We start from the raw sequence: 22864 nt of genomic DNA, 5'->3' as shown, positions 1-22864 counted from the left end.
AAAAAATAAGTGTGAGACCCAATAACCATTTCTACTAATAGCCACCCCCTTAATACTACCCTCCACCTCTGCCTTTTGCAATAAACCTTGTAAACCCATGGCACACAAGAGAAACAGATATGGTGATAGAGGATCACCTTTTCAGAGCCCCCTTGAAGGTTTAATGCTTCCAACTGGTTGCCCATTGAGAATGATTGAATAAGACATGGATTTCAGACATGACATAATAATTCTTATCATTCTTTCCTCAAACCCTAAGTGTTGCATTATTGCCTCCAAAAATCCCCACTCCACCCAGACATAAGCTTTACTCACTCATATCCAATTTAAGGGCCATGAATCCCATCTTACCTTGGGTCTTTCTCTTCAAAAAATGGAGAGTCTCAAAAGCCACAAGGATGTTATCAGTTATCAACCGACTTGACAGAAAAGTACTCTGGGATTCTAGCACAGAAGTAGCTAAAAGCTTTTTTAAACGGTTAGCCACCACTTTAGCAATAAGTTTATAAATGACATTACACAAGCTAATGGGCCTGAAATCAAATACTTTCTTTGGGTTTTTAATTTTGGGGATAAAGGTGATGAAAGTGTAGTATTTATGGAATTTGGGACAATACTTGAGTTTAAAGCCCGAAGCACCACTGTAGTAACATCTTCACCCACGATGTGCCAGAAAGACTTATAAAAAATAGGAGACATACCATCAGGGTCTAGAGTAGTGAGGGGGGCCATTTGGTTGAGAGCTTCTTTGACCTCACTTGCTTGGAAATCACCATTTATATGGCCAATCAAATCCTCCACTACAATGTGTTGAATACCACTTAGGATATTTTCAAAGCTAGCCGAGTTTGAACTGGAATTTTTTTTTTTCAAAGTACCCCTCCACTACCTTGCCCAAACTGGCCTCATCTTCAACCGAATTACCATTGTCATCTTCTAGACCTACAATCAAATTCTGACGATTCCTTTGGTTAGCTCTGCAATGAAAGTATTTTGTATTCTTATCCCCTTCCTTGAGCCACCTGTTTATAGATATTTGCTTCCACATACAATTCTCCTTTGCTTGCAATTGTTGAATTTCATCATGTAAGGCCTGAATCCGAGAAGGATTGCTTCTGTAGCCCCCATTTTCCTCTACTGACTTCAAATTTGCCAATTTTTGCTTCAGGGAATTTATAACTGATGGAAATATGCATGTACGCAATGGAAAATTAACTGATTTACTTCATTCACAATCGATAACATGTACTATGTAAATTTCAGAATATAAGAACAAAAGAGTGTCCCTTGGTGTGATGGATTTCAAAACAAAGATTATATGTATTCGGGAACACTTTTAATCTTCACTCCAGTTCCACTTTACGCCCAAGAAGTGTGATCTCTCAATCAGTTTTCCAAGGGAGAATGAAAGCGTGCCTCACTCTCACATACACACCATTTCATAATGATGTCTTTCTTTTTCATATATTAAAATTCTGTATGTTTCTCTTCTTATAACTGATCATCTAATTGGGCTAGCATTTTGGGACTTTCCAATTGGGTTTTAGTGTGTAGCTTGGAATGAGACCAAAAGGGACCCATAAGACACTAGCTCCAATGAGCCTTGGGCTTTTTTGTCAACTCTTGACAAGTCCAAAGTTACCATCAACTATATTTAATAGCACTATATAAATACAATTGCACCCTAGGCTTTATTTATAAATTATATTTCAAGATTTTATTATACATGCAACCCCTTCATAAAATATTCGTAGTAATACAAAGTCATAAATGTAGACTGTCACTTTATAAATTACTACATCTTATCCTTGAGTACCCGGTTTAATCCTTTAAAGTTATTCATTATATATTTATGAAATTCAATGTCATAAATATATATTTTAGTAACTTCTCACCAAAGTGGTTAGGTCTAACTCTCTGAATAACTGAACCTATTAAACTTATCTCAAGAAAATATTTTATATTTCCGTTAAGAAACTATGAATTCTATCTTGAGAATACATGTTCCATCAACACTAAATGTGGCTGCCCAACATACTGAGGTTTTGACCGTTACTTTAGATCTCACTCTTGATATATCAAAGCAACTTACACTTCATGATCAGGTCCATTATCCTCTCAAGATTAAAACTTCATGTAAATAGAAGTCGTGAGATTTATTATTTATTTGACAGTCTTTAGGAGAATAATAAATCTCATAGCGGTCCAGTTCAATATGTCTTAACTCTGAACACATATCAATATACCAACTAGAAGTTTCCACTTCCATGATCAAGACAAATCATATTAGTTGATATGTTATAGTCTTCACAGATGAAATGCCCAATTTCATCACTAACTACGAACTATAATTTTGAGTTTATAAAGAACTTGTGATTTATATCTTCTGTGACTTTTCACATAAATCACATACTATGCATCTCATAGACTATATGATAATGTTCCAATATTCATGTTACCATTATTTTTAGATAATAATAAAACAACTTTATTAATTACAATATTAAGTCATACATCATGTCATACATAATATCATACATAGCAATATACAATAGGATTTAAGGGCACTAATCCTAACATTAACATGGCCAAAGGTCTTCCTCTCAGATTTGTCTGACATGCCAAAATTTTGCTATTGAAACCCCATGCCAAGGCTTGCGACATCCCTTCTCCCCAAGCATCACGGATCACCTCTTCACAAGACCTACCTCAACCACATGGCTTCAAACTGTAAAGGGTGATTTTTTTTATAAAATCGGTTGATTTCTGAATCTAGGTAGAGAAGAATAGGTTTGTGATCAGAGTGAAAAGCATCCAGATGATGGATTCTGGAGGAAGGAAACCTCAAAATCTAGTCAATCGTAGCCACCCCTCTATCCAACCGAATCCACACATTCTGATTTCCTGGGCGTCTATTACACCATGTGAATGGAAAGCCACTATATCCCAAATCCTTCAACCTGAAAAAATCAAGAGTATCTCAAAAACCCTGCATTTGTCTTTCCGGTCTATCAAGCCATTCTTGTTCTCATCTGCAAACAAGATTTCATTAAAATCACCAATACAAACCCATGGAAGATTGAATCGAATACTCAACATTTTGAGCATGAACCAAGAGTTTTCCCAGCTAGCGGTTTTAGGGTCTTCGTAGAAACCCATGAACCACCAAGCGTCATCAACTCCATGGTCAATAATGGCATCAATATGGTTCTTAGAAAAAGATTGAACATCCACACTAGAGTCAACAGCCCAAAGCAAGGCTAAACCGCCCCCTATATTATGACGTGGGACCACACAAAGATTTGCATACTATATCAGCTTGGGATCTTTGTTACGTACCAACATAACGAGTTCATCTTCTGTTTGTGGGTTCCCAAGCCCATGACAGTTCCAAGTAAGACAACTCATTGGGAACAGTGGTGCTGGGAACTAGCCACCACCATCAAATTTTCTTTGTCAAGAGAGCTACATTTTGCCATACATAGTTTTTTCCCATCCCTCATATCTAATAACACAATACTAGTCCTTCTGTCAACAACCATAGGAGCATAGTTTGGAATTGGGCTACTTGGTTCACGTGCCAATCTTGCAATGGGCTTGGGCTGTGCAACGAACTGTTAGGGACTAGGGCCCTTCGTGGAGTATTTTTGGTCCTAGCTCTGCTTGATGAGAAGCTTTTTTCTTGTATTGATAAGCCAACTACCTCCTCATCCAACCCTGTTGCATGGCTCGATTGGGTTAGCTTCTGATTATGCTTACTAAACGATTCGCTATTCTGCCCTTCAACGTGATCCACCTCTGCCCGATTATTTCCAGGATTGAGAACCTCGAAGTTGTTCAAGTATTTCTCTACTCCCATCGCCGATTGGGCATCATTGTTGGCACCATCCCGACGTGGAACTGATTCCTCCTTGCTACGACTTAGTTGGTTTTTTCTCCACCACGGTGGTTGATTGCAAGCACTGCCTGAGATAACAGCTACTGTTTTTTGGCCTTGGCGAACCGGGTTTGCCCTCAACCACTCTCCATATTGTTGATCCTCCCTCCGCAACTTCCCTTTTCCTCGTAACCAAACTTTATAGTCTCTCTCCCCATAAGTAACACGATTGCACCAATAGTAGAAATTGGGGAGGCATTCATATTTGATCCCAACCATTCCTATCTGTTTCCCTTCAAATCTCAGTTTCGAACACCACGGTAAGGGCTTCAAAATATCCATATCCATGGTTACTCGGGCTCTTAAGAATTCGCTGCCCACACCATCATCTTCCGGGTCAGCCACTTGTACTACCTTCTCGATTGAATTCCCTATTGCTTCACCGGATTCATAAGTCAAGTTCTTCAGAGGTATGTTGTGGAATTGCACCCAAAACATAACCTGGGTGTACTCCAGTTGTGGTATTAGTTCAACATCATGCACTTGTTGGAAAGTGATTAAGGTTTTATCATAAGACCAAGGCCCGTACTCAAGTACTTATTCAAGGTCCAATATGTCATCAACTCGAACACCAGGACATTATCACCCGAGTCACGAATCTTCAGTTCACTAGCGAGTTTCCATAGCGGCTTGAAAGTGCGAGCCACTGCGTCAACATTCAGAACTCTTTTCATAAAAAATCTTCCTACCAAACGATGAACCTCCACTTCCTCTTGGTTCGAGACTTCAATACCTCCTTCTTCGCCCTCAGTAAGAGTAAACCGAGACCATAGATCATCCAAACCAGCCATGAGTAGAGTTTGCACCGATGTAAGGTCTTAATATAGTACAAAACAGACTAAACACACTGTCCGATTAGTCCAGAGACGTGAAAGGAACAAAACCCTAAACTAGGTTAGGGACAATCTACACAGGGCTGAAAGAAAAGACCCTAGTCGGCGTGAGAAATTTTTTGGAAAAACATTCTGTTTAAATTGCTATCTTTGATATAAGTATTTTCTTTCTCAACTTAAAAATTAGAAGAAAAAAAAAATATAAAACAAAGAATCATTAGTTTTATTTGTTTATTTTTTTACTAAATTGAAATTTACATCCCTAAAATTTGGGATAATTTTTATTCTGCCCCTTTAAGTTTCAAAATTTGGATTTATACCCTAGTGTTACATAATGCTTGGATATAAACCCTTTTGTCCATGTGTCGGTTAAGAGTCACCTCAACTTAAAACAATGTTGTTTTATGGATCAAAATTTGAAAACTTTTGGCAGGCAAAATTAAAATTATCCAATACTTTAAAGGTGTAAATTGCAAACTAGTTATTAAAACAACGTAGTTTTGAATTAAAAAAACAATGTCATCTTAAGCTTAGTTAGCACTCAATGGATACCTTACTACGATACATTGATGGAAGGACTTAAATCTAAATGATATGTAGCGCAAGAGGTACAGATCCAAATTTTAAAACTTTAGAGAGTTAAAAATCAAAATTACCCTATATTTTAGGTGTGCAAATTGCAATATAGTTATATTTTTTTAGAATAAATTCAGTCCATATGTGGCGTAAAAGACCACTTTTACGCCCTCCAATAATGATGTGCCACGTTATATTTTTGCAAGGTTCACCAACAAGGCAACAATCATCTACTTTAGCTCTCTCTTTCACTAATCAGACTAGCCCCATAGCCAATCTTCTCAAGCTCCCTCATCTCCAGTTGCCGACCAAGCTCCATGACTCTTGCCACCCGCAACCACTGTTGGTGGCTTAGAAACTTGCTTCTCTCTGTCTTACTAGCTCCCTTTCTCTTTGATTCACATGAGCCCACTTCAACAACCAAATGGCACCATAACACTAACCCATATAAGCTCATTTCAACAACCACACCCTAAGTTGCCAACCTAGATTAAAACCCAACTCAAAAATCAAAGATATTTTTAAAATCTTACTGCCGAAGTAACTTTTTTTAGATTTGGTTTTGTGGGTTTCGTTCTTTCCAACTTTTTTTTTTCTTCATATAATTGGTAGTGAAATTCCACCACAGAAAGATTGATAGCTTCTGTTCTTATGGATTGAGAGATCAATATTCTCTTAGGTCTCGTCCACCTTGGGTTTAGAGGGTTTTCAGCGGCACCCCTGAAGGCTCCTCTATGGTCTACTTCCTCCACCACAAGTTGTCCTCCACCTTCGATGGCCATAATTGGAGATTCTCAACAACATCTCTATTTAGGGAAGAAGAAGTGTGGATTTGGTTTTCTGTATTGAAGAGGGTTTGATTTAGCGTAGAAGTGCTTAGTCTTTTATTTGCAAAAATATGGCGTGACACATCATTATTGAAGGGCGTAAAAGTGGCCTTTTACGCCACATGCGGATTGAATTTATTCCTTATATTTTTTAGTTATTATTATTGGTTAAAATACATGTTTGTATTGCATACAAAACATATGCAGCAAAAAATTAACAGATCTACTTCATTCGCAATTGTTAATGTTAGAACATATGTGGTTCACTTGTTAAGAACATCTGTTATTCTGTTTATGTAGTTGGCTAAGCCTTTGACAAAACGCACTTTACTTGTATTTGGGTAGATTTAGGATGTGTTTAATACTTTAAAGAACATGTTGTTCAAGTCTAGTATTAAAGCCATAAAGATTGGACCAAGAAACAAGTGAAGAAAAAGTGTTTACTAAAACTGGACAGATAGCTAGACACTTGCTGGACAAATAGCTATCGATCGAGATTTAATGAATGAAGCTCGACAGCTTCTCGATCGATTGAGGATCTATCGGGGTTACGAGAATTCAAATTTTCAGATCTGATTTTCAGCCCATTGCTTATGTATTTGTATAGGGTTTCTTTTTCCACAACTGTAGGCATATATAAGGCTTATTTTAGAAGCTGTCACATAAGAGAATACAAAGAGAACATATGCAAAAGGTGACCGAAGCCTTATTCTCTCAAAAAGAAGCTACTCTGTCTTTGTGCCTTAGGGTTTTATAACCAAGTGCTTCTTGATCTTCATTGTTGATGAAGTGAAGAATTTTGCAGCTAACATTTTTTTTCCTAAAGTTGGTGAGTGAGTCACGTACTAGGATTCATACAAAGGAGTTAGTCACGTACTGGGATCAGTGCATCAAAGGGTGGCGTTCATATATTGAAGAGTTCAGAGGTTTTAAAGTGGTAAAAGGTTTCTGCCGTAAGTTCATCTACGAGGATTGTAGAGTCTAGGGACAAAAATTTTGTACTAGATCTGAAACTTCTCTTTACTATAGTAGATTGCTTTTCAGGAAGGTTTCCCCCCAGATTTTTTACTGTGAAACTGGTTGGTTTCATTGGTTTTTTTAGGTCATCATATCTTGTCTTATTTATTTTTTCGCTGCACTAAATTTTGACATGATATTGATGTTTGTTTGTTTTAACAAGTTTTATACATAATAAATCTAATTAACAACTTAGATTTAAAACTTGTTAATTCTATCAACCGGGGTCTAAATTTCCGAGCAGTTAACATGTACTATGCAATTTTCAAAATTCAAGAACAAGAGAGCGTACCTTAGTGTGAAAAAATTCAAAATAAAGAATCAGAAGTACTCGGGAACACTTTTAATATTCACTCCAATTCCACTTTACGCCCAAGAAGTGTGGTCTCTCAATCAGTTTTCAAAGAGAGAATAAGAATGTCTCACACTCATATACATACCATTTTACAATGATGTCACACTCCCATTCCAAAAAATTCTATATGTTTCTCCTTTTGTATCTAATTGATTATCTATTTGGGCTAGCTTTTTGGGCCTTTCCAATTGGGCTTTTCCAATTGGGCTTTAGTGTGCAGCTTGGAGTGGGACCAATAAGACACTAGTTCCAATGGGTCTTAGGCTTTTCTGTCAACTCTTGACAAGTCCATAGTTACCATTAACTATATTTAAGACCACTATAAAAATATAGTTGCACTCTAGGCCTTATTTATAAATTATATCCCAAGACGTTATTATACATGCAACCTCTTTATAAACTATTCGTAGTAATACAAAGTCATGAATGTAGACGGTCACTTTATAAATTATTACATCTTAATCCTTGAATACCCGGTTTAATCCTCTATGTTATTCATCATATATTTATGAAATCTAATTTCATAAATATATACTTTAGTAACTCCTTACTAAAGTGGTTAGGCCTAATACTCTGAATAACCAAACCTATTAAACTTATCCCAAGGGAATATTTTGTATCTTCAGGGAATATTTTGTATCTTCGTTAAAAGATTATGAATTTCCATCTTGAGAATATATGTTTCATCAATACTAAATGTGGCTGCCCAACATACTGAGGTTTTGATCGTGTCTTTAGATCTCGCTCTTGATATATCAAAGTAACCTACATTTCATGATCAGATTTATTATCCTCTCAGGATTAAGAGTTCATATAAATAAAAGTCATGAGATTTATTATTCATTTGATAGTCATTAAGAGAATAATAAAACTCACAGTGGTCCAGTTCAATATGTCTTAACTCTTAAAATATATCAACATACCAACTAGAAGTCTTCACTTCTATGATCAAAACAAATCATCTTAGTTGATATGTTATAGTCTTCGCAGATGAAATGCCTAATTTCATCACTGACTACAAACTATAATTCTAAGTTTACAAAGAACTTGTGATTTATATCTTCTGTAACTTTTTACATAAATCACATACTATGCATCTCATGGACTATTTGATAATGTCAAATATTCTTGTTACCATTATTTTATATTATAATAAAACAACTTTATTAATTACAACATTAAGTGATACATAATGTCATACATAGCATCATACAATAGAATTTAAGGGTACACATCCTAACAATTATTATTATTTTTTAAAAGAAGAATAGGTTGCTTCCCAATGTAAGTGGTGATGTTGTGGGTAAAAGTAGCTTATGGGGGGTGGGTATCAAAAGTTCATCATTTCAGGTTCTTGCAGACAAAAAGTACGACACTACCTTAGGAGCATTGGTAAACCTTCTGATGCTTAAATCAATAACATAAAGTGAATGTGAGAAGTAATTTCTTTTGTGCTCCGTTTGTTTCAACGTAAAATATTTTCAAATGTAAAATATTTTACATGTAAATATTTTACCGTAAAACATTTGCAAGTGTTTGATAAGTGTTGTAACATAAACATTGCAGATATAAATCAGCCATCATCAGCCACCATATACCCAGCCACCACCAACCATTGCAAAAACACACCCTGTAATCCCATCCCATCGGCCACCGTCATCCACCTACCTAAACACCCAATAGCCACTAGAATCACCACCAGCCACCAATCACTACCAACCACTCAAAAAGCAGTCATCAAATCCAACACCAAAGATTCAAAAATAGCCCCCAACTACTAAAGAAACAACCACCAACCACTGCATTACCAATTGCCCAAAAAACATCCACCAGCAACCCAAAAATCCATATCATAAAGGCAAAACCACCTACAAAACCAGATCAAACACTTGAAAAGAAAACCCATGAACAAAGAATCTAATTTGAAAATCCAACAACCTAGCAAAAAATATGCAACAACCCAGCAAATCTAGAAGTGGCAAGATCGGAACAGCCACTAGTAAGATTAGAACAGCCACCAAAAACCCAATTTGCCGCTCAGCAACAAGATCTGATTTCGTGAGAGAGACGAAAGGAGGGAGGAGGTGTGAAGTCAGTCTATGGGTGGCGCCGGTTAAGGGGTGATGTCGGTCAACGGGTGGCATTGGTCGGCGGGTGATGCCGGTTGGTGGGTGGTGCTGTCGGTAGGTTTTGGGTGAGATGAATTAATGGGTGAGAGGAGGAATGTTGGGTTGTGACTATGAGAGAACTGAGAGGGAGAGGTAACGTGAGAGGAAGGGAGGGTGAGAGTTATCGGGATGAAAGCTAGTGAGCAAATGTAAAATTTTTACCAAAATTTTAATTGTAAAATATTTTACATAAATTTGCTTAGGTTGATTTGGTTGATTAAAAATATTTTATTTTTAACTAAATATTTTATTGCAAAACAAACATTATAAAATAATAAAATATTTCCTTGCAAGTATTTTACATCAAAACAAACGAAGTGGGGTTGCATGCCTTTGGAGGGAGGTGTGATCAGAGTGAAGGGGTATTTATATGCTTTATTATAGCACACGGTGGACTAGGATAAGGTATGATGAGACATGACTTACCTCTGCTGCTTTCAAAGGATGTCACATGCCCTTGCCTATATTACTGTTCTAGGCGTTATTCCCAAAGAACAAGTTATGTCACGATGAATGTTAAGCAACGTACTTTTTGTTTAGGTAAAAATGTTTTATAGAAAATCAGTCATTTAAAAAAAAATATCTTCTATAAAAATATTTTATTTTTCGTAATAATCTTAATGATTGAAAAGAATATTCTAACTTTTTTTATTTAACTTATTGTTTTTCAAAAAAATTTAATGAAAAATAATCTCTAAAAATATGCCATACTTTTTTAGTTGATCAAAAATAATTTTTCTTTAACTTTTTTTTTTTTCCTAATACTACTAAACACAAAAAAAAAAAAAGAAAAAAGAAAACTATCTTGGTAGAAACTCCTTTATTTAAACAAAGAGAGCGTAGTTTTTGCGGAATACCCAAAATGTGACTGCGCGGTTACCAATTTGCCCTTGAGACCCGCCGCCAGTGCGAGTGGGGAGCATGACATGACATATAGATATCACATAATATTAGTGACCAGTATAATTATAAACGCCACCCATAACCAGCTGCACCCACCCCAACAAAAAGAAATAAAATAAAAATGAAGTATAATCAATTCAAAAACGCTGCCCATTGGGCCTACATCCTTACGACGTCGTATCCATCCCACTTGCCTCTCTATCTAAATACCTCGTAAATCTCGTCCAGGTTCAACTCAGCCAACAAAACACATCGTTTACGTCACAACAAAACAAAAACAAAAACAAAAACAAATCGTCGTACAAATTACACTGCAAAAAGCTCGTAGCATTAGAGCTCAACACAGAAACACCTATATTTCACAGAAGAAAAAAAGAAGAAAAAAAAGAAGGTCCAAATCCTAAGCTTCAAAAAAAGCTATCCAACCCAACACATGGCTTTGCCGGACGTCGTTGAATTCGCTCGCAATTTCGCTGTCATGGTCAGAGTCCAAGGCCCTGTAAGTCTCAGTATCCCAAAAACATAAAGAAGATTTGCTTTGTTCTTATAGCTGGTAACTGATAATTTTTTTTTTTTAAATAATTTTTAGGACCCAAAGGGCATGAAGATGAGAAAACACGCTTTTCACCAATACCAGTGAGTCAAAAAATTTCCATCACAACCCCACAACTATTTCCCAAGTTTTAGTTTTTAATCATTTATTGAAGTTTTTTTGTGTGTGTGTATTTGGGTCTTTGTAGTTCTGGCAAAACGACCCTATCAGCTTCTGGAATGTTACTTCCTGATACCCTTTACGATGGTGAGGTAGCCAAGGGGCTTTATGGCCAAGATGATCGATGCCCGGTATTGGTTGTGACTGTTGCCTCTGTTGTTGAGCCTTTTCTGTCACTGCAACATAGACAGAACATTGCAAAGGTTGGAACATTTGCGATAATTTAATGTAAAAGTAGAATCATTGTTTAGTATTTTAAATGTATTTGCTTTGGTTTATGTGCTTTGCAGGGCCCACCCGAGTTGATTCCCGGCGTTGAGATTGATGTTATGGTAGAGGTATAAGAGAATTCATATTGGTTTGATAATTGGGGGTGACAACAAGTTGGGGTTAGTTTGATTTCTGGGGATTTTTGTGATATATCAATGTAATTTGATTTTCAGGGTAAAATGGGGTCTGAGGATTTGGATGAAGGTGCTCCTCGTTGGATTGGCGCAAAAATTTTAACATTAGTAAGCTTTTCATTCGTTCAATTTGTTTAGTTGGGTCTAAGGAGGCATAAGAAACCATTTAATTATCTAATGGTTGTAAAAGGAGCTTGTAGACTTATGGGATCTTAATTTTCATTTCTTTCTCATATTCCTTGTTGGCGATTATTAATGGCAGTTTGGTTGTCCTGTTTTTGTTAAAGATGGTGGTTTTGATTGTTTGTGCTGTGGCAGTAACTTAATGATATTTCTCAAAATGTGAATGCAATGCTATTGTTGTGGTTGATGCTTAATAGGGTCAGTAATGCTGAATGTGATGATTAGTACTTTATGATAAGAATCCCTTTTTTTTTTTTTTTTTTTTCATGATATTGCTTGAATTTATCGTACTTTTAAACATTTATTACTCACTTTCAGTGCTGATTAACTGGTTCTATTTGCAGGCTGATATCCCTGCATCTGCCCTTGCACTCCAATCTATTACTGAAGCTTCTTCAGGATCACCAGAGAATGGATGGGAGGTTGGTTGGTCTTTGGCATCACACAGTAATGGTCCTCAGCCTATTATGGATGCTATTCAGAAAGAGGTTAGTTGGGAAGAAGGTTTTCCATATGTTTTTTTTCCTAAATTTTTATGAGAAATCAATTCATATTTTAACTCAAAATTTAATTGACTTTATTATTTTATTTTTATACATGAATAGACTCCTCTATCATAGAACAAGAATGAGAAAACATCAACTGAACTTCAAATGTAATATTGTTTTGACTATTTATTGGCTTTGCATAGCGACATGTCTCTCTGAAATATAATGTCATGTCTTGTAGAATTTAGAAGAGTTGAGTGATGCCCAACCAAATTAAAAGACTTTGTTCTCTCATGTCAAATGTAATTGTTTGCAACTGTATTAAAATTTTCCTTTGCAAGAGAACTGTGGAAATTGTAGTATCATTCTGGGAAACTCTATCTGATGATCTTTTTGGCAAAAAGAATCAGATAGAAGGTTGGTCATGAGTTCAACACCTATAGGGTGCATCAGTGCATGTATAACTTAACCACTAAAAACAACTTATTTTAATGATCTGCTAGCATGTAATCTGAAAACAAGCCAATAGTAATTATCAGCCAAAAGATATTTATAAACCTTATATGGACTTTGGATATCTGTTAGCTGTAATTCTCTTCTGCAGTTAAATGTGAAGCAATAAGTGTCAGTAAATAGTTGGTATTTATTTTTTATTTTTTTAAATATCTTCTTAGTGGAACATGACCAAAGGATGCAAAAAGATTTCAAGTCACATTTGAAATGGTACACCCAAAGAGCAAGTAGAAGAAATCCATAGCAGAGGTCACAAAAGAACCAGGGCACAGTTCCTTGTAAAACGTTTCTCAAGCACTATGCAGTTTACAAACATTGTCTAGTCCCAGAGCAAATTTTTATTTTTGGGCAACGATCAAATTTGGCATGACTTTTAATTTGCCTTTTGAATTTATTACTATTTCTTTTCCTTTTCTATCTTATGTACAAGCTTTTTTTAACTGATTCGGATCAAGCGTGATGCTAAATCTTTCTTGGAGCGTCAGAGCCATTTGACAGTGGGAGAATCAGGCAATTTTAGTCTTTTGGGAAAGTCAACAACTAGAATTGCGATTCTTGGAGTTTCCTTACTGCCTAAGGTAATTTAAGATGTGTTCTTACATCCTTTACTATTATACCATATGGTAATGAATTCAAAATTATTATATAGTGAGTATTTTCTGGCATGATTTGTCTGCTGGCAGTACTTTATCTAGACAATCAGTTTATGTTCAAGAGAGTGACTGGTGAATTCTTGTCATTTAGGATGTGCCAAACATCGTCATATCACCATTGAATAAGAGGGGGGATTTTCTTCTAGTGTTGGGTTCGCCTTTTGGCGTCTTATCACCTTTGCATTTCTTTAACAGGTAGTTTTTCTTTCTTCATAAATTTATATTCTGTTAAAATTTCGTTTTTTGACATGCTTGCATTGTGAAGCACTTTATAATTGTAAATTGAATTGAAAATTGCATGTAAATTTTTGTAAGGTGTGTTCTGTCATTGTTGCTTTCAATTGATATTTTTTAATCTAGTGGAGGTATTTCTTCTCTTGGTCCTGAACTCCTTTAATTTCTGTACAAGGTGCCCTTTGTCTTTGTCAATTGACTATTTCCATTTGTGTGTGTGTGTGTGTGCATAATATATATATATATATATTAGATCTCAAAGTTTTTGACAGTCATTTTTTAAAATTGCATGGTGTCCAAATTAATTCCATTGGGTATCCACTTATTTTTATATTCAATCTAAAAAGGGATAATTAATTCCATTAATTCCATGGTCCTTCAAATTAATTCCATTAATTCCATTGGTTCTTCGATCTCCTCCATTGAATAGAAGGGATAATCTATGTAAAATTAACATGTTTTCCATGGTCCTTTAAATATTGCACTCTTTTTTATTTCTTGGCAAATTTACCCATCACCTCAGGGGACTTGAACCAAGGTTGTTTATATCTTTTCATATCAGTTGGTATAGCTTGTATTTGTCGTACAGGTACTCAATCCGGTACTACTATGCCCCCTGTTTTTCCTTGTCTCAAACACTGGACAACTTTAATTGATATTGTCCTTTTTGCCCATTCTGGACTAAAAAATACATTTGGTTTGGAATATTATTATTCTACCATTGAGAGAGGAGGTGTGGTGGTGTGAAGAGTGGGCTTGCAGGAGGAGCATGGTGAAGAGCTTTGATTCTGGGATTGGTTTTGTTGAGAGAGAGAGAGCTGCAGAGTGGTGGTGAGGAGAGATGCGGCTTGCGGGAGCAAAAAGGGCAGCACTGATTCTGGGCTGGGTGGTGTTGAAGCTGAAAGTAAACTCTGTGAGGGAGTGAGAGAGAGGCAGATCTGTAAGAGTGGGGAAGATTGAAGAAAGAAGAAAATGAAATAAGGAAGAAAGCAGAAAAATAAAATAAGGAAGAGAGCAGGGATCACGGTGGGTGGTGTTGATGAGGAAAGTAAACTGTGAGGGGGCGAGAGAGAGAGGCAGTTTGTAAGAGTGGGGAAAATTGAAGAAAGAAGATATGAAGAATCAAGAGACAAAAAACGGAAGAAAAAGATAATGAAGAAAAATTGTGGTGGGTGGGAAAAAAAGAAGATAAATATGGAGAGAACATGTGGAGAAAAAAGTTTTGGACTTGTGTTAGTACTTAGTAGGTTGTGTTATGTTACGGAGAAAAATCTAAATAAAACTATATTGGTTTGGCAGCCCAATAATTATTAAATGAAAATAGTATTATTCTAGTAATAATTTACTTTGCACAGATTTATACTCCTAAAAATTATTTGTTTTATAGGTCAATGACAATAACTATTATTACATGCAACACACACACACACACACACACACACACACACACTTTGGTGTTAATTAGTCCTGAAATATTTAGTTTCCCTAGGTGAACCAAAAAAGGTCTCTGGTATCAGTATTGATAAGTGACTTGAACCCCAACCTTACCTATCAACCCATACAATGCCTTTATGGAGGGGGTGCTGGAATGAATCGAGATGGTTGACTAGAGTCATAGGCAGTTGGTGATTTTGTGATTTAGTGGATTGCAGGATTGGGCTGCGGGATCAGCAGATGGTTTGGGTTGCAGTTGTGATTGTCTCAGCCTTGGGGGGTGGGGGGTTGTTCTTTGGTGTTCTGGGGTTGGGATACTAGACTATTGAGAAAATTTCAACGTAAATTTATTAATCAAGGAAATTGTAAAACTATTCCATTGGAGTATGATAGCGTGTTTGTATGGATTACTACAACTAAACAGTATAAAATTTGATTGTAATTGACGCTAGAAAGCCCAATTATTAAATCACAAAAATACCTGTAACTCTAGCAAATTACATAAAATCCTAATAATCTAATTAACTAATAAGACAAAATAAAATCCAATTGACTTCTAAAATTAAGTAAAATGCAAGTCTGCCCTAAACTAGGGAGGTCTTTGCACTTTGCATTCCAAATTATCAAACTTGCAATTATCACTCCCATAGATTAGCTGGTAAAACTAATATTTACATGCAAGTCATGGGACCCTAAAAAATTTCGTTTTGCCCTTGCATGTGAAATCACAAAATTATGCTCACTAAAAGTCCCTAATGAACCAGCCCACCTTTCTAAAAAGCTTCATCAATTCATCAGAAACATCCTTGGGCTTGAAACTTAACATGTTGTCATGTTCTTCTCATTCATCCTTAGTGCCCTAATCATTTTGGGTCCCATAATTTGCAAATCAATACCTATGTCCTGTATCTTCCCAGAAACAAGTACTTATGGCCTCAAAAAATCCTCTATATTAGAGTACAATAGAAATGTGGGTACTGGGGGACCCTACTAGCATCTGTACGTTATCAACTGATAGTATCAACATAAGGAGAGATACTCCCAAAATTTTCAAAATTTGCCACCTTTGTACTGATTGTTTCATGGTGTGAGATGCCAATAAGTGTAATGACATATTTATAAATCTTGGACTCATTGGAAATTTTGGTTTGCATATATATATATATATATATATATTTCATCTTCTCAACATTGAATGAAGTTTGAGGAATCATGGTTGGTCAGACACGTCCTTTTCTGTTTTCTACCCACTTTGGATCTCCCTAGGGCTCTAATGCATTGTGAGTTGCAACGCTTCTTTGCTGTATTTGGGCTGTGCTATCTTGCCAGTGGCAACGTGGATTGGGGTTGAAAAAGCAATTATGGGTTATTGAGGTGGGTTGGTTTGTTTCAGATTTTTATCATGGGTAATTTTCTAATTTCGTAGCATGTATGGGTAAATGGGGAATTTTCCTGTTAGGGCCACGTGACTTGCACATGATCGTTAGTTCTAACAACTAATCTGGCTATGGGTTGCAATGTACAAGCTTTTTAAAAATTGTGGTGGTGATTGCAAGTTCTAATGATTTACGTGTAAAGTGCAAAAACCTCATAGGTTAGGGTAGATTTGTGCAATTACCCTTGAATATAATTGTCTTTGTGCTTCCCGCATCAAAGATAAGTGTGGAGCCCTGAGGGTGAAGTAATGCTTGCAAGATTCTTTGGGTGTATTTATAATTTACTGATAAAAAAGAAGATTTCTTATCCTTTTATTTTTCTTTTCTTTAATTATATGGTGTTTTTTTTTTTGGGGGGGGGGGGGGGGGGATGGGGGAAGTCATGGCTCATTGTGAGAATTCAATCTTTGAGACCAAATTAGCTTTTGTTCTCTGTCTGTGTGTGTGGGCACGTGTATATAGTGTTCCATTTTATGCATCACGCTTTTCTTTTCTTTTTTTTCTTTTTTAAAACTATTTTGCTGCTTGCATCAGTATATCAGTCGGATCCATTGCCAACTGCTATCCACCTAATTCATTGAATAGATCATTGTTGATGGCTGACATACGGGGTCTTCCTGGTGAGTGCATTTCTTTGTTTGATTTTTTATTATTCATATTCTATTGGCTTCTCATTCCCTTTAATACTGAATCTGTCAGGGATTGAGGGTGGTCCAGTTTTTGGCAAGCGTGCACATCTCATTGGTATTTTTATAAAACCGCTAAGGCAAAAAGCCAGTGGTGCTGAAGTTCAGGTAATTTAAGAAGATTTCTCTCTCTTCCACATAGTTTGAACTTTGTTATAATTAACTCATCATGCAAAACTTTAGCCCTGGGTAACAGCTGGTGATTCCATGGGAAGCCATGGCAACTGCTTGTTGTGACTTGCTGCGGAAGGAGCCTCAAAATGAAGAAAAAGGACCTGGTTACAAAGAAGGAAACTATAATGCTGTTGGGAAAGCATTTTTACCTGATGGCAAAGACTTAGATGGAACCTTTCGCTATTTGCACAAGCATCTTGATTCCTATTACCCCTCCCAGCTAGCAGTTGAGCAGGCAATGGGTACTATTTGTCTTGTTACTTGTGATGATGGAGTTTGGGCATCTGGGATTCTGCTCAACAACCAAGGCCTGATACTTACAAATGCTCACCTGTTAGAACCATGGAGATTTGGGAAAACAACTGTCAGGGGTGTAAGATATGGATCCCAGTCAGAGGATCTTTCCTTCTTGAATGAGGAATCTGCATTGCTCGTCCAAAATAGAGTTGAGGGCAACCAGAAGAGTCAGAGTTTGCTGCCAAAGTCGCTGAAGACTGTGAATACTTTTCTCTCTAATGAGTTTGGTGGATATAAAATAAATTCATCTTACAGAGGTCATAGAAACATACGTGTTCGCCTTGATCATAGGCAACCCTGGGTTTGGTGTGATGCTAAAGTACTGTATGTTTGTAAAGGACCTTTAGATGTTGCCCTGCTGCAGCTTGAGTACGTTCCCGATCAGCTTTCCCCTATCATCGTGGATTTTGAATGCCCATCTTTGGGATCAAAGGCATATGTTATTGGACATGGACTATTTGGGCCAAGATGTGGTATAGATTTGCTTACCTTATTTCTCTGCTTTTGGTTGTTTAAAACCCCATGGAATAATAATATTGCATTTTGGTGATGTGACATCTTAAATATCCATCTTCATTGCATTTTCAGAATTTTGTGTGTGTGTGTGTGTGTGTGTGTGTGTCTCACAGAACAATTTATCATTTATTACCCGTAAAATTGTGATAATTAAATTTTCTGAAATAACTTTTAATCCTATGTTTGCTGAACAACTTTATGAGTTTAGTGCCACTGTACCACAAAAAGACTTTAGAAACCTTTTTACATGTTGGGATTCTGATAGTCTGATTTATTCTAATACAACAATCTTAGCTACTGAACATAAGGGAGGGAGGTTTGCTACAAAGATAATGACATTATTAAACCTGGATTTTTTTTCCCACGAAAATGTGATTAAATTTTCCAAATAGAAAAAAAAAAAATTTGATGCAGGTTAAGATAATTTCTTGGGTAAATTGTAAATTACACCCTTAAATTATGGGGTATTTGGATTTTACACACTGAAGTGTCAGAATTTGGATTTTACCCCTTGAAGTTTAAGGGTGTTTGGATTTTACACTCTAACGTCTTAGAATTTAGATTTTACCCCCTAAATTTTAGGGGTGATTGGATATTACTTCCTAAAGTTTGAGGGTTTTTGGATTTTACACCCTAAAGTTTCAGAATTTGGGTATGTAAAATTCAAACACTCCCAAATTTTGAGGGATAAAATCTAAATTTTGAAACGCCAGGGTGTAAAATCCGAACACCCCTTAATTTTAGGGGGGTAAATTCCAAAATTTGAAATTTTAGGGTATGAAATCCAAACACCCCCAAACTTTAGGAGTGTAATTTGCAATTTACCCTAATTTCTTTTATTCTAAACCCTTTTTCACTTAAATTCACTACTGTTTCTTTTATTCTAAACCCTATTTCACTTCAATTCACTCTACTGTATTAATTAGACATATGACTGTCTGTGAATCTGAATCATGAAATTTTATTCTCTTTATATCATGTCCTTAACTCTGGTATTTAATGCAACATTGTTCTAGAGATTGGATTTTCACTTCTAAGTGCCATGGAGGACTAGACTCTGTTCTCGTGAGATGTCCATATATTTCCATTCTCTGTTCTTTTCTTTTTTTCAAATTTGATGTCCCCACACACCCCCCCCCCCCCCCTCCCCTCTCAAATATAGTTTCTCAAGTCTTTGTATCCGGTTCTGCTTCCAAATCCCCAACAGGCTTCTTCCCATCTGTCTGCTCTGGTGTGGTAGCAAAAGTGGTCAAAGCAATGATGCCCAACTCGTATTCATTCAGTCAAGAAGGAAATACACAAGGACAATTTCCAGTGATGCTTGAAACAACAGCAGCTGTCCATCCTGGTGGTAGTGGTGGTGCTGTTGTCAATTCAGATGGTCATATGATTGGACTTGTTACAAGGTACAGTGACTGAAATTTTACAAAATGATATAAGTTACTATGAGGTAGAAAAAGAGACCGGGGGGTGGGGGTGGGTGGGGGGAGAGGTAGGGTTTGTTCCCCTTTCTTTAAATCTGACACTTTTCCTGCTATGCCCATGAAGTGAGATTCCAATTCCACACTTGTGAGTTGTGATATGGTGTGATGTCATTGGTGTTGGGCTTCTGGATTTTGATGTCAAGGGTAACTCTTAGTCTCCTATGAGTATAGTTCCTTGGTGGAAGTTGGTGCTGCCTACTGGCATACTTGGTTTGTGTCATGATCTAGGAGGTATTGAAAATAGAGATACAGGAAAATAAGAGAGAACATGCCAAATCCTAAGCTTCACCCCTAGGATTTGCCTGCAAACTGTAGGCATCACCACCAAAGGGTTCTTAAATCACCGCCAAGCAAGAGACACGTTCCCTAATAAGAAAATTCTTATTCAAATTGTAGCACTTGCACAATTACAAGAGCCACAATTTTATTAGGCCTTCTAGGATTACACCAATATGGAAAGTTCTAATCATGCCACAAATAAATGCCGTAAAATCTTCAATCACAATAAAGACAGAGAAAACTAGTTCAAAATTCCAAATAAATTCTGGGGGAAAAAAACCTGATTTAATTTTGGTTCTCCTTGCATCATGTCATCTGTATCATTTTAGTAAACTATCAGAATCATTAATTGTATGATTTGACAAAACTATATTGAATGTTCTAATTTTCTTTTCCGCACCATCATCATTCAGATATTAATCATGTTCTTCTTTGCATTTTCATTCAGATTTCAATGATCATTCAATTTGTTGATTGAACATATTCTTGATACAGCAATGCAAGGCACGGTGGTGGAACAGTTATACCGCATCTAAACTTTAGTATTCCATGTGCTGCTCTGGCACCAATCTTCAAATTCTCAGAAGGTTAGTGTCTTTTAAACTGCAGTAAACTGCAGAAGATAATATGATCCCACTTTTATTATCATGACCATGTAAAAAAGTTTCCATTTTTATTATTTATAAGAAATGATGATCCCACTTTTAGCTTCACAAATCTTAATAGCTCAATTTCATCAGAAAATTAGGTAGCTTTTTGGCTAGATATGTAGTGCAAGCTGGACAAATTGACTATGGTGCAGAGCATGAGAAAAAAAAAAAAAAAAAAAAATTTCTCTTATTGAAATTCAAACGAATTTCTTGGTTATGCATTGCATTTTTTTTTTTGAAAGAATCAATTTTTTACATAAAAAGTGAGAAAACGGAAGAAGGAAGTAAGAAAATATTGTATTTATGCCATGGTTTTTATGTTAGATGAATTCTCCATGGTAATTGGTACTTACCGAAGTGAGGAAGTATAGTTGTGGTAGATCTGATGACTTTGCTTTTATCCGACAGATATGCAGGATCTGTCACTTCTACAAATCCTTGATCAACCGAATGAACACCTTTCTTCTGTATGGGCATTGATGCCACCGCTATCCCCCAAGCCTCCTCCTCTGCTTAATCTGCCGCAATCACTACTAGAAGATAACAACAAAGAAGGGAAGGGTTCCCGTTTTGCTAAATTTATGGCTGAAAGACAGGAATTGCTTAAAAAGTCCATCCAACTTCGCAAGATGGAAAGGCTTTCTAATGAGATCATCCCCAGCAAGTTATGAATATCTGGCAATTTTCCTGCACTGTGTAAGAGCGCCCCTCAAGAGGAGTGATATCAGGTCTGATAGCCTATCATGTGGTAGATTTTGGTCTGCCTTCTGATTCTCACAGATTGGACGAAGAATGAATTGGTGGTTGAAAGGTTGTGTTCTTGGAATTATCATGGTAAAGAAAAGTGCTATGCATGAGTAAAATAGACTGGTTCTTTGTGCAACACAGTTCCACTTATATTTTACAGGTGATATATTTCTAAAAGGATCTCCAATAGAAATTAAAGTTTTATTCTGTACTAATTAAGCTTGAGTCATCCATGAGGATGAAAATGGAGTCATCACTGCATACATTTGTCCCAGTTATCTAGGATATGTTACAGAAATTCCTTAAACATACACGACTATACATGCAATCTTGTTGGAACTCGATGATTGTCATGTTTTATGGCATTTTTTTTCAACAATCTTACGGTTTGACCCTGACTTAAGGGGTTTTGATATTCCCCCCCGGGCTAAATAAGGGGTTTTGAAATTTAGCTCGTACAGCTCTTTGTTTGTTTGTTTTAACCTGCCTTCGCTGTGTGAAGTGGGTGTATTGGGGTGGGGATTTAATTTTCTGATGTTTTTAAGAAGGGGAGGGGAAATTATTTGTGGGTTTGTCTTGGAAGGGTTTAAAAAGTACTCTTCTTAATTCCTCCAAGAAAAAATTCTAGGACCATACTCTTTTTAAGTCACAATTTTGCCACAACTCTAACATGGTAAATTGTGAGCGGTAGAGAAAAAGTGATGGGTTTATGTGGAAGGTTGGTCTTAGAATTATGCGGAAGTGTGAAAAAAAAGGATGGTCTTAGAATTACACTTCATGGATCATTTGAGTGGGATTGGAATCAAGTTTTGAAATATATGTATTTTCTATTTTGCCCTTAATATTTGCTTGGGCTTGATTTGTTTATTAAATAAGTTTAAGACTAAGGGTCTATTTGAGATTTGCTTATTTTGTTGAAATTGAAAATTTTTTGTTGAAAGTACTGTAGATAAAGGTAAAAATTAGTTAAAATAGTACAGTGTAATATATGAATAGTATTAAAAAGTGCAGAAAAATTTATGAATAGTAGTAAAAATAAGTTCAATAATAAAATAAGTTGGCAAAAATCATTTTTGCCAAATGCACACTAAGTACCCGTTTGGATTGGGCTTATTGCACGTCTGCATTTTGAGTTTAACGTTTCTTCTTTTTTTTTTTTTTTTTTTTTTGGCACAACAAATTTAACTGTTACGGCTACTATTCATGCACTGTTCATAAACTTTAGCCATAATATTTGACTTTTCAGTACACCAGTGGGTCCTGTGTACTGTTCATAGGACTCACAAACCTCACTTTTCAGCAATTTTTTTATTAAAAATTTATTCCATGACACTATTCACACAATTAAAAATTATTTT

At 36.2% G+C, this 22864-nt stretch overlaps 1 protein-coding gene across 3 annotated transcripts; it reads left to right on the top strand.

Annotated features, from left to right (window-relative positions):
- Positions 1–10883: 10883 nt before the first annotated feature.
- On the top strand, positions 10884–21966 carry LOC142636233 (glyoxysomal processing protease, glyoxysomal). Of its 3 annotated transcripts, none has more exons than XR_012844282.1 (14): positions 10884–11115; positions 11206–11252; positions 11357–11531; positions 11619–11666; positions 11772–11840; positions 12260–12403; positions 13372–13494; positions 13661–13764; positions 17208–17293; positions 17373–17467; positions 17556–18303; positions 19554–19752; positions 20558–20696; positions 21168–21966. XR_012844282.1 is itself a non-coding variant. In XM_075810380.1 (14 exons), exons 1-14 carry the CDS (start codon positions 11050–11052, stop codon positions 21428–21430), a joined length of 2229 nt encoding a protein of 742 aa, XP_075666495.1. In that variant the 5' UTR covers positions 10891–11049; the 3' UTR covers positions 21431–21966. The 3 variants fall into 3 exon arrangements, 2 of the variants coding, with proteins under 2 accessions (XP_075666495.1, XP_075666494.1); XM_075810380.1 differs by having other exon boundaries at positions 10891–11115; positions 13402–13494; positions 20605–20696; XM_075810379.1 differs by having other exon boundaries at positions 10891–11115; positions 20605–20696.
- The last annotated feature ends 898 nt before the right edge of the window (positions 21967–22864 follow it).

This window comes from Castanea sativa, chromosome 5 (genome assembly GCF_040712315.1).
Source record: "Castanea sativa cultivar Marrone di Chiusa Pesio chromosome 5, ASM4071231v1".
In the NCBI taxonomy this organism is placed as follows: Eukaryota; Viridiplantae; Streptophyta; class Magnoliopsida; order Fagales; family Fagaceae; genus Castanea; species Castanea sativa.
The sequence above is the reverse complement of the archived record's forward strand: the minus strand, read 5'-3'. Positions and strand labels throughout refer to the sequence as shown.